The following is a 17,800-nucleotide window of genomic DNA, read 5'->3' on the forward strand; positions in this document are numbered from 1 at the left end:
AGAAAAAACAAACAAACAAACAAACAAAAGGGAGGGAAGGGGAAAAAAAGAAAATAAGAGAATAACACATTTTTTGTGCATTTGAAAAAGCTGGTGACAGGATTATTATGAGAAAGTATTAAAGGTTGTCGGATTGACATTGCATATACTCTTTAGTCTACACAGCTTGAGTGTTGGAGACAAGTATTTTGGATGGTCTCCTGGTGATTCTTATTTAGAGAGTTTCAGCCTGTTTTCCTACTGAAGCAATTCCTTTTTTTTCTTCAGCAACTCTTTTCCAGCTGTCTTCATTCCTTCCCCATGAGGACAAAACTACAGGTGAATGCCAAGAATCTTTCTCTTTTTTTCCCTGTTTTCTATTTTTTCCTTCTCAGTCTCTTATTTAAGTCTCTAGGTTTTTGACACCAAGTCTGAGGTTTTTAAACCAGCTGCAGATTAAACTGAGCATGAAGAGGCATCAGCCCCCATCCATCTCTCTTGTTCTGCTTCTGCAGTGTTGGCAAAAATCCCAGCACAGTGATGTGCCTTGCCTCTCACCCTTGATCCAATTCCCCCAACACACACCAGGCTTTTCCTGCTGGCTCTCTGAACAGCCATGTCCTGCACTCAGGACTCCCAGTGCGTGACACCTTCAGCATGGTGCACCCACTGACTCAAGCCCCTGTCACCAGGAGTACACTACAGGGCAGAGGGAAGGCAGCACCTCTTCCCTCAGATGTGCCTGCAACAGCAGCATTACCTCTGCTCTCCTGTTAAGTTTGGACGGTTTTCATCCCTTCTCTGAATTCTACTTTTTTAAAAATAAACAAACAAAGTAAATCATCTCCCCAACCTTTAAATACAGCCTTGGGATTTCAGGTTTGTTGACTTCAGTCAGCTTAGCACTGCCCACCCTGACTCCAGACACAGATAGGAGTATAAGCATGTAGCATGGAATTACACTTTTTTTCCTCAGTATTATTTACAAATAAAGCATAAAAAATTAACGAGAAAAGTAATTTTCAGCAGCTTGACTCTTACCACCCATAAATTTGATGTCTAATTCCTAAGTTTCATGACCTCATTTACTTGCAGAGCCACTCCTGCTGTTTACCTCCCAGTGCGGTGTAGGGCAATTATGAGTAGCCCTCTGGAACATATTTTCAGCAATTATGGTAATGTAGATTATTAGGAAACAAGCTCATAAAGGTTGGCAAAGACAGTGTTGGTACTCTACTCTCCTTTCTGATGCAGTGTGAAATGTTGTTTCTTACTATGGGAAAGTAATTAATTTTTGATTCCTGTTTCTCACACTAGTATTAATTTTAGCCATGAAATGTTTGCTACGTGAAACAAAGTAACAAAAAATTATAAAAGGAAACAAGGAGATATAGGAACAGGATAAAGTTGTTTCTTTAATCACAGAGTTAGATATTTGGAAAATAAAAATATATCTTGGGGGGGATCCTTTTATTGATTTTCTGGATATTCTTCCTCAAGAGAAGTTGACCCTCATTATCCTTCTCATCACAAAATTATCCACAGAAATTAGAATAATGTAGGTGACAGCTCATTGGGAGCAATGGGTTGGTTAAAAGTGGAAGACTGGTGGGGATTGTAAACACACTCAAGTGACCTTGCAGCTGGGAATGCAAAAAGTCTGGAGAGCAGCAATGTAGAAAAAAAAAAGTATTTTATGCCTTTCACTGTTTGTATTCTGTGTGCCTCGAGCAGGTAACATGGGTGTTTGGTAACCTGCAGGCACCCTAAGGGTCAGGCTCGAGCTCCCTGACTTGGTCCTGAGAAGATCAAAGCCCAGTGGAGATCACAGCACAATGGTAAACCACATTTGTGCAAACCCTTGGCAGACTGCTGGGAAAAGCAGGATGGGATTTTCCAGCATGGACTGGGCTTGGTGGTGTCTGCATTCACGTGTGTCCCTCTGCCAAGACCTCTGCGTTTGTTTTCTTGCTTAGTAGTGACACTTTTTTTTGTTAATTCCCCAGGGAAACTAGAGGAATGCAACTGTGTAGGCATTTCCATGCCTCAGCTTCCCTTCCCCCAGCCCTCCAGTAAGCTTCTAAGTGGTTCACCCATTTTAAATACATTCAGACAAAGAGAGAAATTTCTTTTTGTTGTGTGGCAACCTCCTAAGACAGAAGTAGCTCCCAGCTCCAAGGTCCATACGTGTCCTGCAACATCATCCACTCCCATTTTATGCTAGCAAGAACAGAACTCTGTGGCTCAACCATATTTTCTTCCGCCAAATCAGTGATCACAGAGTTTATTGTTATTACTGCTTTTTATTTAATAATAGGAAAATTCATTCATTCCTGATTTTCTGCATTTTAAAACAAGTACTTTACACTCCAGGCTAACAAAAACCACCATTGAAAAAGCACTAATACGCTTTATCCCATTGCTCTGAGGGTTGTTATTCCACAGCAACATTTTGAGTGAGTCAGTAATGCTCATACTATGTCGTTTTTTCTAGAATCCAGTCTGCATAGTCAGCAACTTTGGTGTAGACTCCCGGCTGCCTGGGGCGAGCACACCCTTCGCCCCAGCTGGTGATGCCCACCAGATACCACACCTCCTCGTGCCTGCATGACAGTGGCCCTCCTGAATCTCCCTGTGTCACAGGAGAAAAAGAGAGAGCATGCAAGGAAGAGGCCTCATCAGTATTTCTAGCACAAAGAAAGCTTTGAATAAAATCAGCATCATTCAATTTTAACACTAGCATAACAGCCTAGATTTCAATCACTATCACTTACAGATAATTAAGAGAGGATTGAAGCAGGTGTTCTGATTGTTTAGTAAATTGATTTCTGAATAGTCATTGCAAACAATTTCTTCTTCCCATGAAGGTTCAAAACTACTGGTTTATATTATTATCTTTTTATTATCATTATTGCCTTATCTACATACAGTGATTTAAAACTGTGTGTAGTATTGGCAGTATTTTTTCTTATGACCATGTTTTTAGTATCTCAGTTCTCTACATGCCTTATCCTGTTTGAGTGAGACTGTCCCACTCAGGATAAAACATTTTTGTGCTTTCTTTTTCTATTCCCTTCTGAACATAAGATTCCTTAGAGAAACTGTTATGAGTTGCTAGGACAATAGCAAGTGTGTTATTTTTTAAAACAGCATCTCCATGTTCTGTTACACTTTATCAGATAAAAAAAAAGCTTAATTGGCATAGCGGAAAAATTACTTCCCAGCTCCAAGTATTTTTATTCCCAACTAATCATAGAAATAGTAACATTTCAGCATACAATTATTAAGTGTTAAATGTTTGCAGTGAAAACTGTATTTGGTAGAGAATTTAATATTAATAACCAGACTATTTTCTTCTTGCAGAAATTAACTCAGAATATTTAAACTGGCGAAAGTGCGTGAGTTTACTCTTAAGCAGAGACTTTGGCTCACAGAACTCATGCTGTGGTGACATTTGCAACTCTAATTATGAGCAGAGCAGTTTTCACAGTTTGTTTTTAACCTTCTATTCTATTCCCCGTGCATTTTAATGGCATTGCTAGCACCCTCCCTTCTGGTTTATACACAGTGGCTGCTTTAAAATATGATTTTATGTACTGTATTTCCTACCAAGAAATGAAAAAAAAAAAAAAAAAGGAGAGAAACCCCGTAGGAACTCTGCTCTTATTGGAGAAATACTCCAAGGTACTATACTTGCGCTCTCTCGCTCTCTGGATTTCTGATAATCTGAAAGAACACTGGTTTTATTCCCTAAATGGATATCTATGGATCCACACTCAGAGTGTTCCTATCCATGGAATCTATCCCTAAAAATTTCAATGTCGTGTAAGAAATATTTTCCATATACCTTGGTTTTCAGTGCTTTTGACAACCAAAAGTGACAAGTTAAACAAGAGCTCTATTAATAATCATTCTTTTCTAATAACAATTAAAAATAATTGTAGTATTCATTTATATATTTGAACATATGGTTGGAATATATAACTATACACTACTGTTTGTCATTACCTTACAAGCATCCCTTCCTCCTTCATCGTAGCCAGCACAGATCACTTTGTCACCTATTCTGCGCTTCCGGTACCTTGCCTGGCATTCCTCTTTTGACATGAAGGGAACAGGAGCCTTTTGAAGAATATCTTGTACCCAACCTATATGGAAGGCAATATGAGATGAGAAATGTTTAGTTTAGCAAAATAAAGGTTAAAATTCAACTCTAGAAATCCCCATACACTGATATTACAGAGTGGGAGGTCACTGCTTTTGAAGTGTTAATAGATGTTCATCACACTGATTTTTCTTCCTTTAGGAAGTGAAAATGTTCCTTTGCTAGTGAACAATGTGAATTGTCTTCTAATTTAAATGCTTTTATGATGCCACCTTCTTTCTCATAACTGGAAAAACTTCAAAACTCCCTTGTGAGGTGCAACAAATCCTCATATGGGAATGGCTCTCAGGACATTGGCCCTTGGAGCATTGCTGTTAGTATTGCTTTGTGTTAACAACTATTATTTCCTGGTAAAGTGTTGCAATAAGTTTAGAATTGCCCAGTTGCCAAATCTGTGCTGCTCTCTCTCCTAGTAGTTTTTAAGATGGAGAAATTTGCACATAGACTAAACAAGAGTATTTAAAACCAGCCTTTTCTCTAGGAATTAACAGAAGAAATTTGTCTACACAGTAGCTGCCTAAATTTGTTAGATTTCTCATTGAACTATAACTTTCAGATAGGCACGTGTATAAAGGAAAAGGTTCTCTGTAAATAGATGCATATACATCTATATAAATATATAAAAATATAAGTAAATAAATAGATGTAAAACCACAGCTTGATAATTAAGAGCTTTTACCCTACCTCCATATATAATCAGAGAAGTCTAAATCTCATCTAATATAAAAACACAAGTCATTGGCATGGTCTATAATCAATCTTCAGAATAAGAAAAGCAACATATTTCAGTCTCCAATTTATAAAGTCACATGAATACAATCACATAAAAAACCACCATGGGTTATGTGCAGACTGTAATTCAAAACAGTTCAGTGGTAAATTTGTTGCATTTTTTTAGCTAGGAAAAAATAAAAAAGAGTGTGCAAAACCCAGATATGTACTGGGGTTTGCCAGTAGATTAAACTAGAATCTAAGGAAGGGTATTTGAGTGTTGTAGAAGATGTATTTAGATGTATCTAGAGGATTGAATTCTCAAGTATTTCAAACTACTGAACCAATTTATAAAATTAATTATTGTGTCAGAGCATGGAGCTATTTAATGATAATTTCATATATCTTTCATTTATGTTTTATGGTGTCTTAATAGAAATCAATTCTAATAAACAATTATATTAAAGTACTATCTAGAAGGAGTAGTGGTTCTAGATACAGAGAAGAATTTTCTTTTTTTTAGAGAAGGGGAGGTTTTTAGTCAAAAACATTGATTTTAAAAATACAAAAATTCACTGTTTAAAAGTATTTCTCTGTACCTTTTTCTTTTCTGTAACCCCATCCAATTACCCAACATTCAGTATAAAATATGTTAGTGTCTTCTTTTGATGGCAGGCAGATAGGTTGTTGAAGATCTAAAGTACAAGAGAAAATATTTGTTTGTCCAGCAGAGACAACTTACAACAGTAAGGTTTTGTGGGCACCCACGTGGCCCCTGACGACAGCTTCCATGTATGCTTTGTCCCTTACATAAATTTATGTCCCAGCACATAAATTCAAGCCACCCATTTTCTTTTCTAAGCCAACAGAATAGGTTCTCCTCAAACCCCAGTAACTGCATATTAAAGGAAGCTAGCCCACGTGTCGTGCACTGCCATAGCAATGCCAGCCCTATGTCTTCCTGCACATTTTCACAATTCCTCTGCAATATACTACATACCAGTAAAATTCATAGGCTCAGCAAGTTTCATTAAAGCGATGTCATATCCAGTCTGTGCATATTCATACTGAGAGTGAACAATAATCTCTTCCACTTTGAAGAAGGGTGTATCCTCATTTATTTCTGATTGTCTTAAAATGCCAGCATAAATACGCCAAATGTTGGGATTCTCTAGACTGAGGGAAAAAGACAAACAGTCAGTCTGTGACTAAATAGCCTAATAAAGCATTACAGTAAGAAAAAACTTGTATCTTATGAGAATGTCTAGGGTTCTGTAGGTGTTTGTTGTCTGCTTTAGAATTTCACCTTCTAGATTCACTAAAATAATTTAGCATCAGCAGTACAGTACTATGCTAAAAGGGGACAAAGTATGGCGTTCCAGTTGCATTAAGAAACTGAATGTCTACCTGAAAATTTCACCTTTTGGTTACATTAAAGCAGTTCATCTATTTCTAGTTCTCATTGTTATTATCCTGAAAGGTAGACCTCAATTTATCTTGCACGCTGGGTTAAACTTTGAGGGTTATTTGTACATTTACATTTAGGCCTCACCTCATGACACAGTGAGCAGCTGTGAGGATCCACTGGTTGCTGATGATGGAGCCCCCACACAGGTGTCTCTGGCGAGACAGCCTGGCGTGCAAGCTGACCTGCCACGGCCATTCACCAGGGGAGGAGTCTGTCCCACCAACAATCCTAATTGTTCTTGCAGAATGCTGCATACACACTACAGAAATAATTCAAAACTGAGCTAAAAGACAACTTGCATTCACCAATGAAAAATGAAGATGAGACTACTGCTGATCACTGAATAGGCACCACCTATTGCGAAAAAGGTGACACATGATACACTTTTGATACATCATGATTTATGATAGTAAAGTCTATTAAGACCAAATTCCCAGTGCTGTTCTGGTGTTTGCCATGTGAAGACCTGACTGACTTCACTTTTCCAGAACACCTAAACTTTACAAGATCACCCACTGGGACAGTACAACCACTTTAAAAAAAATATAGTTTGGCCTCCTACACTGAAATCAATGAAGCACTATCTATTTTTCATAAAAGAAGTTTTACTTACCAGTACTGGCCTTTTTTTTACATAATCTTAGTGAGTATCCAGAGATACTTCCTGGTCCATGCACTATTTTCACTGGAGATCCATTTGAGGACATTCTTAGGTGACACTCACACTTTCTGACAATTAATTAATGCAAACATTTAGTTTGTATTTTTTTTCACTGAACAATACATACATTACTCCCTCACCACATCTCTGGAATGATTATTTCAGCAATCTTTGAACATTTTAAAAAATATATCTCACCCTTCTTCATTGCATGAATCTTGGAGGAGAGAATAGGAAAAAAATTGGCAGCGGATCATGTCTGTGCAAACCTGCTGACAGGCTCTGTGTCCTTTAGTATAAGTGACAGTAAGTTCATCTCCCAAAAAATCCATCTGCATGTAAGTGCGAGAATTGCAGGCTGTAAGAATGATTGCATTCAAAACATCAGAAAGCTATTACTTAGATTAATTCAAAATTAGTATTTTTATTGAAATTTGTTGTTTACCAGGAAGAGATCTTCTGCAATTTAGGAGGCCAAAGCCTGATACAGCATTTTCTTGTGATATGAGTTCCTCTGGAATTCCACTTGTTGATGTCTTCAGAAGGCAAAGATTTCTAAAATGAAATATTTTTCACAATAACTAAACCTGTTCTCACATTCTAAAAATAATTGTTTAGATACTGGTAAAAGAAGGTTCTTTCCTAAATACACTCTTTTCTCCCAGAAGTATTTCATATGAAAAAGCATTCATTAAGTTCACTAGTTCACACTAAATTGAAGCAATCTTTGCAGTGCTGTGAAATGCCTTACAACTACATTACTAAAGGTGGTACAGTATACATATACAGAAGAGGTGACTTTAGATGATGCATGCCATCTCAGCTTTGCTTCTCCCTGAAATTCCTTTGAAACTTTATTCTTCTGATTTGTGTGGAATGTTGATTTTTAACTATTCTCACTAATAAGTATGAAAGAAGAAAGCCAAATAGAAATATTTCTAAAGTCATTAACTTACTTGAAAAATATTTTCAAGTAAATAAGTTCACCCCACCAGGAAACCAGATGGCTCTTTTGATAATGCCATAAAACATTCTTCTTTAAAACAATCTGGAGGCTCACTGTACTTTTGACGTGTATAATTCTTTTCAGATTAAGACCAGATACATTACCACAATAAAAAAGCCCTGATCATATTGGAAAATGGTTGAAATGTCCACAGGAAATTACAAATTTATGAACAAAATCCATAAAAAGCTGTGCTTTACTGAAAATAGCCTTTCAACATAAACTTACATACGTATAAGAAATTAGTGTTTAAAAAAGGACTCTGTGTTTTTAAAAAATAAATTTTAAATAATCTACATAGATAATGTCATTTAACTGTCATATTCACCTTTGAGATTCTATTTGCCATTTCCTGGTAAAAAATGTAAAGAACAAGCACTTTGGAAAATATGTACAAATAGTTTGGCAGACAGAAATATCAGGAGTGAAAAAACTTGTAATATTAATTCCTGAAAACACTTGATCTTCAAAAATGTCCATTTGACAATCTGCATAAAACAAGAACAAAATATCAAAATTCCAAAAACTTTAGTATGTCATGGCAATATTGAGATTTACAATATTGAGATTATTAATTTCTATCTTTATTTCCATTTTCCTTCTGTGATTGATAAGCTGGAAAGATAACACAGCATTTTAACCAAAAACTATTTCTCAAGAATATTTTTGACTATGTCAAGTCATGGAGAGCACTACAGGTATAATGTTGATACAGAGGAAAAGAGAAATTACATGGTACAATAGAGATATGCTAATCTAATAGGGAAATATTTAAATTAATTTTCAATGGGCATATCAGGTTCATGAGAAGACTAGGGAAAAAAAATAAGGTGATGATCTTAACACTTCTTTTACTATTTGAAAGGTATGCAGAGTAAGTAGGAGTGCTGCCCTCTGACATGGCCAAAATAACACAACAGAGGCTTGGCAGGATAGTTCACACAACCAGACAATTGATAAAGAGGTTATAGGAAATACTAGCATGTTTAAAAAGAGATTAATGAGTATCCTTCTCCAAAGATACACTTGAAGTCCCAGTTAGAATCCTAGTGCAAGAATTTAAAAATAAAAACTGGAAACATCAGCATGGAGGATGTTTCTATCTATCAAGCTGCAGAGATGGTAAAAATAGTGAAATGATGCAAAATATAGGATTTGGTGGCAGCAGAGAACTTGAGCTGTTAAGAAAGTACAGCAACCAAGTCAATACTGCCCAGTGTGCTATAGAAACATATTGGGAACATCTTACTACAGAAGGAAAAACTAAGAAGAGGCAGAGCTTACTCTGAATCCTGTTAATTTGATGAGGTTTTAAAAAAAAATAGGCAAGAAAGGACAACAATATTGGGCAGTAATTACACAATAAGAACAGTAAAAAATATAATCAGAAATGTAGAAAATTAGAGTCAATTAACTCTCGCAATTAGTAGTTAAGATCCTATGTTAAAGGGGAAATATCATTCAGAAGAACAGATAGTTTCAAAGGAAATTATATTTAAAGCAAATTGTGGATCTGAAACTTCAAGGAAGCTAACCCATGATCTCAAGAATCATGTTCAGTGATCATTTGCTCAATATTCAGTGATCTCCAGGAAGATACTTTGCAAAGGGCAGAAAACAGACAAATTGCTATGCATGAATAATAGTCTGTGTGCATAAGAATAAAGTCAGAGAGGCAAAGGCACAAAATGAAAGGCTACATAAAACGGAATAAACTAAATTAAGTCAGAAGAAAACATCGAACAAATATTGAACTAAACCCATTTCAGATGTTGACAAAACAACAAGGCAGAAGACATCACTGAGTTTTTAATGACTACATTCTACAAATCTCTGTCTGGATAGGTATAGAAGATCTGTCTGAGATTAGAATAGGTGACCTCCTTAGACGATCTCTTGATGCACTCGTGCTGTCTAGGCTTCTATGATCACACAATGTATTTCTTGTCTCTCTTGCCTGCTCTTGCCTCTTTCACAAGACACAGAAAGTAGGGAAAGACAGGCAGGAACAAGATTGATTTTCACATGATGTCATGGTTTTATCCCAGCCAACAACAAAACCCCATGCAGTCACTCACTCACTCCCCCACCAGTAAGATCAGGGAGAGAATCAGAAGGGTAAAAGCCAGAAACTTGTGGTTTCAGGTAAAGACTGTTTTATAGGAAAAGTCCATGTTGGGCACCAAAAAGGACTTTGGTGGGTTGACCTTGGCTGGATGCCAGGTGCCCAGCAACTTACTCTATCATTGTCCCTTTCCAGCTGGACAGGTGAGAGAAAATGAGATGGAAAATGACTCATAGGTTGAAATAAGGCAGTTTACTAAAGCAAAAGGTTGCATACATACAAGCAAAGAGGACAAACTCAATTATTTTATTTTCTACTTCCCATCAGCAAGTGATATCCAACCACTTCCTGGGAAGATCTTCCTGGGAAGCAGGGTTTCAGCATGCATAGTGGTTGCTCCAGAAGGTGAACACTGTAAATAATAAATGCCTGCCCTTCCTCCTCCTTTCCTTAGATTTCATAGCTAAGCTGACATCATATGACATCATATGGAATGTCCCTGTGGGTAATTTAGGTCAGCTGACCTAGGTGTATTCCCTCACAGGATCTTGCCCACCCCCAGACTACTGATGGGAGGAATGTTGGGGAGAGAGTGCTGATGCTGTGCCAGCACTGCCCAGCAGTAAACCCAAGCACTGATTTTAAAGAGCAATATATTGATACACATCTCTATGAAATGTGATTTATACAGGGAAACTAGATTATCTGTGAGATAAAATAAGGCTATATGAAAGCAGAATAACAGCATTGTTAAGAAGGGAAAATATCACACAGTGAGACAAAGTGAAAATAGAATTAAAAAGAAAAAAAAGAAAAATTGAAAGATGTTTCAATTGAGAATAAGAAGGTTTGATACACACTGTTTGATTTTAGACTCTTGAGAATTTTGTCTGAGTAATGATTGCAAGAGCAAGCACAGACATTTTGCTTTTATTACAAATCACCCACAAAATGCATATTACATCCTTTCCTATTAGCCAGCTGTATTGAAACACTGCAGATCTTCAATAAAAAAATTCAAGTGCATATACAGTATACAAACAGAATGTAGAAAGCTTTATATTCCCCCTGATCTTTGAAACTGATGGGCTTTTATCTTTCAATTTTGTATCCACGATACAAAGATAATATACAATTTCATCAAGCTAATATTATGAAATAATTCTTTAGATCTCTAAAGAAGGGAACTGTTTCTGTAAGACAAATGATAATATGAAAAAATTAAAAAGAGATTAACTTCTTTTGTCCCTGAATGTACTAACTATATTTTAAGAATAAGATTATTTTAGAATTATTCTACATAATGAAACATTTCTACATGTGAGTGATGGATTGCATTTCAGGATACATGACCCTTAAAACTAAACAGAATCAGAGATTTTAAATAGTTACCTAATTCAGAAAGCTGACATGGCTTTAGAGAGAATCCAGACACAACCTCATCAAGCACCTTTATGTTGGTTGGAATTCCTACACTGGTATGTTTCAATAAGCATTTTTTACTGAATGAAAAAGAGTAAAGAAAGTGGTAAGAAAACAGGTCTTCTTCCTTGGACTAAACCATCCTCCCGAGCCCACAATTCCTGCCATTGTGCATGGTCTGGCCATGGGCCAGAACCATCTCCAACCTCCAGAACAGAGTTCAAATGATGAACAGAGCTAGCTGAAAAATGTTTAACTTCCAAAACTGATCAGATTAAGAGCTCAAAAATAGGTCTCGTTAAAATGAAACTATTTCTCTAGATACTCTGATGATGCTATTTTCATAACAATAAAGCAGAGTAAGATTGAACAGAGCAAAAATGCAACACAGCTATCAATATAATTTGCATTTCATATCTTCAGAGGATTTTAGGATTTTTTTCAAGGCTGTAATAATCAAGTTTGTCTTTCTCACCAATGGACAAATTAAAGCCAATTTACAATTGATATTTTCCTACCTGTAAGTGCAAAGAAACATTGCAAGGCGGAATAAATTGAATATTCTTGAGTAAATTCTTGCACCTTAGAGTGCTCTGGGATTTAATCTACTTAGGCACGGGGCTATCCAGGGAAATGAATCCAACCTGTATTTACCAAAAGCTTGCATTATGAAATGTTTCAGAGGCATATGTAAAAAAATGACAACGGTTGTCATTGGTACATCGTTTTTGACACTCTTGATAGCTGCCAGCCATAGAAATATCGAAAATATTCCCTTCCATATCCAGTCCTACATGGACATCTGGGCTGCAAGCTGTGAAGAAAAAGAGACCAAGTTCTGAAAATGTACTTCTATTATTTTCCCCATCCCATGCCCCAAATTGTGCAAAAGAAAGCAGTTTGTATGACACAGCCCTCATAATTCAAATGCCATATGCCACGCTCACTTCAGTTACATCATACTTTATACATAGATCCAGCACCAAATCAGAAATCAAGGTTTAGTGTAGTACCTCATGGCAAGGGGAAAAACTGGCAGACATTGACAGTGCCTCTGCTACACGAGAGAGGGGCTCTAACCATTGAGGCTGACTGAGACCAGGATGACATTCACCAAAGCAAGAACTTTGAATCAATATTAAAATATATTTTCCCAGTTCCAAATTCATAGAGCAGTTTAAATGGCATATTCTGTACTCATAAGCAAGAGACACTTCCCACTTGAGTCAGAATATTACATTTACACTCCACAGAGTGAGGACTGCAATTGTGGGGTTTGAAATGAAGGTCATTTCACAGAACAAGAGTCAGCCAATGATTGGAGACATTTTTAAACATGTATGGATAGATTTTTCATTTAGTCTGATTCTAGAGTAATTCCAGTGATCTTAATTAGTCTACATAACATAAAGAATAATATCCCACTGAAATCTCTATTTCTGTTCCAAGATATGCAGAAATACAAACATGAAGGGTTATTGGCAGGAAAGAGCTTTTAAGGGGCCTGACTTCTCTGAAGGGCTAGTGGCAAGCACAACTTATTGATAATAGCTACAGTGGAGAACTTGTGTAGAAACCCACTTAGTCCTGCCATCTCGAGATGCTATACCAATACAACTAAAGAACTAGCCTGACATCCATAAGACACCATTTATCCTCAAAGTCAGGAAATTAATAACTATATTCTTCCTTATTCTGTTTTTTCTAAAGTACCATGCTATGCTTAAAGTTGATCTCCTTTTAATGACATCATTATGACAGTGCTAATTTAAAACATACATAAAATAACACATTTAATAGGCTTTTAATATGCCCAGTGATAACTTGCAGGTATGGTATGCTGACATTAAGTCTTCATGTACAGCACATATACCCTAAAAGATGCAGATGCTAAAAAATTATTACACAGAATCACAAAAGTATTGGCATCACTTTGTGGCAATGCACTTTTGCTTTGCTGAGCATCTGCACCTCAGTTATAAAACAGGGTCACACATGCCATATGAGCCACTTTCTGAACTGGAATTGTCCTAGTAAATTAGTCTTTAGAATTGGAATCAGCAATTAAAGCATGGGCTGCCATCTGCCTCCAGCAAATGAAACTGTGACTGCGGGAGCATGACTTCCCTGTTACCTCATCTGGGGAGCCTGGGTGGTGGATTGGTGGGCCTGAAGAGTAAAACCAGTGGAGTTTTTGTTACCTGTGTTTGAAAGTGATCTGGCAAAGAACACACAAATGACTGTTTGGCTGCCTCCCTGATTCTATTCCTCTTCCCAAAATGCTAATTTTTTTTAACAGCTGCTATGCAATGCACAGCATAAAGTACATGCATGTGAATAACCATATCTTACCACTAATTTGGTTACACTGTTTTAACGAATGTCCAGAGATAGCTCCTTCCATATCCACTTTCGGCAGCATTTCTGTATCACTGTCTTTTAAATAGCAGGAGAACCTGTGTTTTAAAATGCAGCAATTCACAGCTTTGGCAATATAACACAGACTTTCATAACAGTTTCTCAGGTGAAATGCAGCCTGTCCAATATCCCTCAACATGAAAATTTTGACAAGTGCAATTGGAAGAAAAATAGGGTCAAGCCTTACACACTTTGTTGGCTGTTGTGGCAGATGAGAATATTTTGTGTTTGTGGGAGCTTCAAGAAGTCTCAATAAAATGAGAAGCAGAGCCCAGGGTTGGGAGAACAGAAATGCACTGGGCATAGAGAGAAGACAACCTCATTCTCTCAGGCTACTGAAATTCTTAATTGTGACAAAAATATACTAAGTAGAAAGGATGGAGAACAGTACAGGGGATCATTGGAGATGTGAAATTATTCACATTGTCCCTCAACAATAAATATGTGGCTTAGAGGACAGAGTGCAGTCAGTTCTCTTTCCTTGAAATGGCAGGTGTATGAGTGTGAAAAAATGGGCATTGTCAAATTTAACCTTTTGAATTCAAGCAATTACTCTTAGATCACCAGTTTTAGAGATACTTGACATTGTTTTCCATGGCAACCCTGCACCTTTCCCTGCATGCCTGTGTTCTGTCAAAATGTTACCAGGTTTCTAAATTATCACAGGAGACCAGGAAGTACATGAACATTCTACCTTTTTGCAGGATCTTTAGTCCATGTCGCTGGCAAGTAGGTGAAGAGCAGACAGGTAGGATGGTAAGTACACACTATTTGGCAGTAATTGGCACTCGGTGTAAAAACTGTAGTGAGGTCTCCTCCTTGGAAGAATGTATTTTCATAGATCTGAGTCACACATTCTGACGTGGAATAACAAAATTATCAATTATTAGAGACAGGAACACCCCGTTCACCAGGAGAGGGTGAAGCCATTTCTCTTCTTCATCATTGACCTTGCTTTTAAAACAGACTTTTGTCAGGAAAAGTGGGTAAGGTGGGTGAGTAGCACACTTCCTCTGAGAGTCTCATCTTTTCACTCCAGCAGAAATAATACTGTCATGGGTGTCTCCCTCTGTTCCCTGCCCCATACCCAATGGTGGAGCAGGGCAGCTTTAGCCCAGGTAGAAACCCAAGAAGCTGGATGGGCCACAAGGCAGATCTGCAAGGCAGAGGGGGAAAGCTACCTTCCCATGGCAAATCTCAGGAACAGCAGAAATCTCTCCTGAGAGAGATCAATACAGATCATTATGAGAAAAACCAGGAAGAGGAAGTGCAGGTACCAAAAGGAGTTATAAAGTTTTATATAAAGACAATCCTATTTTGGGGGGATCCTCTGAAGTCAGAGTCACAGGTGGTGCCACTGTGCACAGCCTCAATGGCTCCCAGGATTTCATAGAACTTCAGCTCTCTCATACTCCATCCTGAACCCCCCCAAACCTTCTTCACAATGAAGAAAATACTGTTACAGGAATAATGTCTCAGGAACAGTCTAGAATAAAAATGAGCTGTACTACTACCTTGCATCTGCAGGACTTCTTAACTCTGAATGACATACTGCACCCTGTCACGGCAACCACTCACGCTGCAGAGCTCTGCAGCAAAGGCACCCAACAGCAACTTCCTCACATCTTTCAAAATGAAGGCACTTGTAAGATCACAGAATCACAGAGTATGCTGAGTTGGAAGGGATGCACAAGGATCATTGAGACTCTCCACTGGCCCTGCACAGGACCATCCCCAAGAGTTACACCATGTGCCCAAGAATGTTTTTCAAATGCTTTTCGAATTCTGTCAGGTTTGGTGCTGTGACCAGTTCCCTGGGGAGCCTGTTCCAGTGCCCAACTACCCTCTGGGTGAAGGATGTTTTTCTAATATCCAACCTAAACCTCACCTGACACAACATCAGGCCAGTCCCTCTGATCCTATCTGTCTCAAGACCCTTGGGAGTCTTGAATATCCACTGTAGTGCAGAAGCAGGATAGTTTGTCTACAATCTCTGTATTAAAACATGCAAGAGAGCTGTCTTTGCATAGGAGAACATTCTCTTTTGGAATTTGCCCTCCAAAAGGAGTAGCAAACCAATGAAATTGCAATTTTTATTCCTGCATCTACCAAAGTGCTTTTTCTTGGATAAAAGATAAAGACAACATAATGATTTTTTTCAGACTGGGTGGAAACCCAATTGAAAACATTTTATCTAGTGGCTTAATCTGTTACTTTAGAGTGACCATACTGTATTTAAAAAAAAGGAATAAATAAGGATTATTTGACATATGTGCTAGATGTGCTAATATCTTTCAAAGATTAAGTCCTTATTAGTAAAAAATTAGACTTTATAAACATCCAAGTTCTCTGGTATGCATACACTTTCAAGTTCTTTCTCTAAAAATGGTATTTATTATTCTCAGTAGCATTTCTTTATCCAACTTTGTCATTAACAGAAAAACATTTTCAATTCTTAGAATACACCAAGTAAATTCTAAAGGTAAAAGAAAAGAATATTGCAATTATTTACTGTATCAGATATTTTGGATCCCATTTATCTTCTTCAAGCACAAATTAACACCAAAAAAATTATTTATGTTGGAAAACTATGCACCATGTAAAACTGTGCCAGTTCTGAACACTTTAATTTAATTAAAATGTTTTCTAGGCCTCAGAAATTTTCCAAGACTTTATTTTTGTAGAGACTTAAAGCCAGGTAAAATATTTGCTTAAATAATACTTCATTTATCTATTAGATTTTGCTAAAAAACTGTTACCAAATTGTTCTCTGAGAAAACAGCTAATACATTACTGAACTTATACCTGTGTTAGGCCTTAGTTATAATTTATCAGAAAAGGAAATTTCAGAGAAATGCAATGCAGTTTTTTGTAGTTTAACTTTTGCTAATGGAACAAAGTAAATCATTAACACAGAGTGAAAAACACACATTACTCTGCCTTCTACACCCCCAAAGGGCCTCCTTCCCCAGCTGCTGCTTAGGCTACTGACCTTGCCACTGGGTACAGAACATGGACCATCACAACAATTTCACAGTCGCAGTGCAGATACAGTCTCAGCCCATTAGAGAAAACTGCCTGTGGCATGGTCCCATGTGTGCTGGGGGAGGTGACAGCATAGGGGGTGGCAGGACAGTGTCAGTAAAGCCCCACTAGAAAGTTCTGTGTCTGACAATAGGGTTATGCCAGTTTCCCAAACTTAACTAAACTCAATCCAGCAGAATAAACAGCTCTCTCAAGAGCAGACTGCAGTTACTAATCTTCTCCCCTTCTATAAGAGTTTCTCTATGCTGTTTGTAAATCTCAGTAATTATATATTAACTTACCACTGTAAACGGAAGTAAGTAAGAAAATGAAATAAGAAGTCCGATAAATCCAATTCATCCTAAAAAACACAAAATCATTCTTTAGGATATGTTCAATAAAGGGTATGAAATTAGTTTTATAAACCACTGCTAAGCCTAACACTGATTTACACTTGTACTGTTTCACCATTAATTCAAAATTACATTGAAAATTACAATTGCAGCTGTGACATGCTGTTTTGGCATACCTTTTAATCACAGAATATTAATTCTTGCTTAGACTGGGAACAATATTCCACTGAAATGACATTACTAATACTGACTCTCCAGATAGTTTTGTAAAAACTGTTATCAAGGTAGCAAACTAATGACTCACACTCACTGCTTCATATGCTATAAGAATTCTAAACTTTATTTCACATGCAACAACTTAACCTATGAAATAAGTTAACCACAAAACACAAGCCATAAAAACTCCAACTTGCACTGTCTCGTTGCTATGAAAATCTTTCGCTGAATACCAGTGCATTATTTCAATAATGATTACATACCTGAACACATAATAAGTCTGGATGCATGGATCAGGTTTGCACTCTACTA

General features: G+C 37.2%; 1 protein-coding gene across 9 annotated transcripts; it reads right to left on the reverse strand.

The window, feature by feature from the left end:
- Positions 1-1,422: 1,422 nt before the first annotated feature.
- Positions 1,423-17,800, reverse strand: LOC128787443 (plasma kallikrein-like). 9 transcript variants are annotated; one of them, XM_053941585.1, is made up of 15 exons: positions 17,752-17,797; positions 17,222-17,280; positions 14,590-14,752; positions 13,830-13,933; positions 12,132-12,291; positions 11,448-11,557; positions 8,319-8,478; positions 7,430-7,539; positions 7,183-7,342; positions 6,937-7,052; positions 6,408-6,582; positions 5,856-6,031; positions 5,455-5,550; positions 3,988-4,127; positions 1,423-2,611 (listed from the first exon to the last, which is right to left on the reverse strand). In XM_053941585.1, the coding sequence occupies exons 2-15, from the start codon at positions 17,277-17,279 to the stop codon at positions 2,456-2,458; spliced, it is 1,884 nt and encodes a 627-aa protein (XP_053797560.1). In that variant the 5' UTR covers position 17,280; positions 17,752-17,797; the 3' UTR covers positions 1,423-2,455. The 9 variants fall into 9 exon arrangements, with proteins under 9 accessions (XP_053797560.1, XP_053797561.1, XP_053797562.1 ...); XM_053941586.1 differs by lacking the exon at positions 5,455-5,550 and having other exon boundaries at positions 17,752-17,798; XM_053941587.1 differs by lacking the exons at positions 13,830-13,933; positions 17,222-17,280; positions 17,752-17,797 and having other exon boundaries at positions 1,424-2,611; positions 14,590-14,679.

The sequence above is a fragment of the Vidua chalybeata genome, chromosome 4, assembly GCF_026979565.1.
Source record: "Vidua chalybeata isolate OUT-0048 chromosome 4, bVidCha1 merged haplotype, whole genome shotgun sequence".
NCBI lineage: Eukaryota > Metazoa > Chordata > Aves > Passeriformes > Viduidae > Vidua > Vidua chalybeata.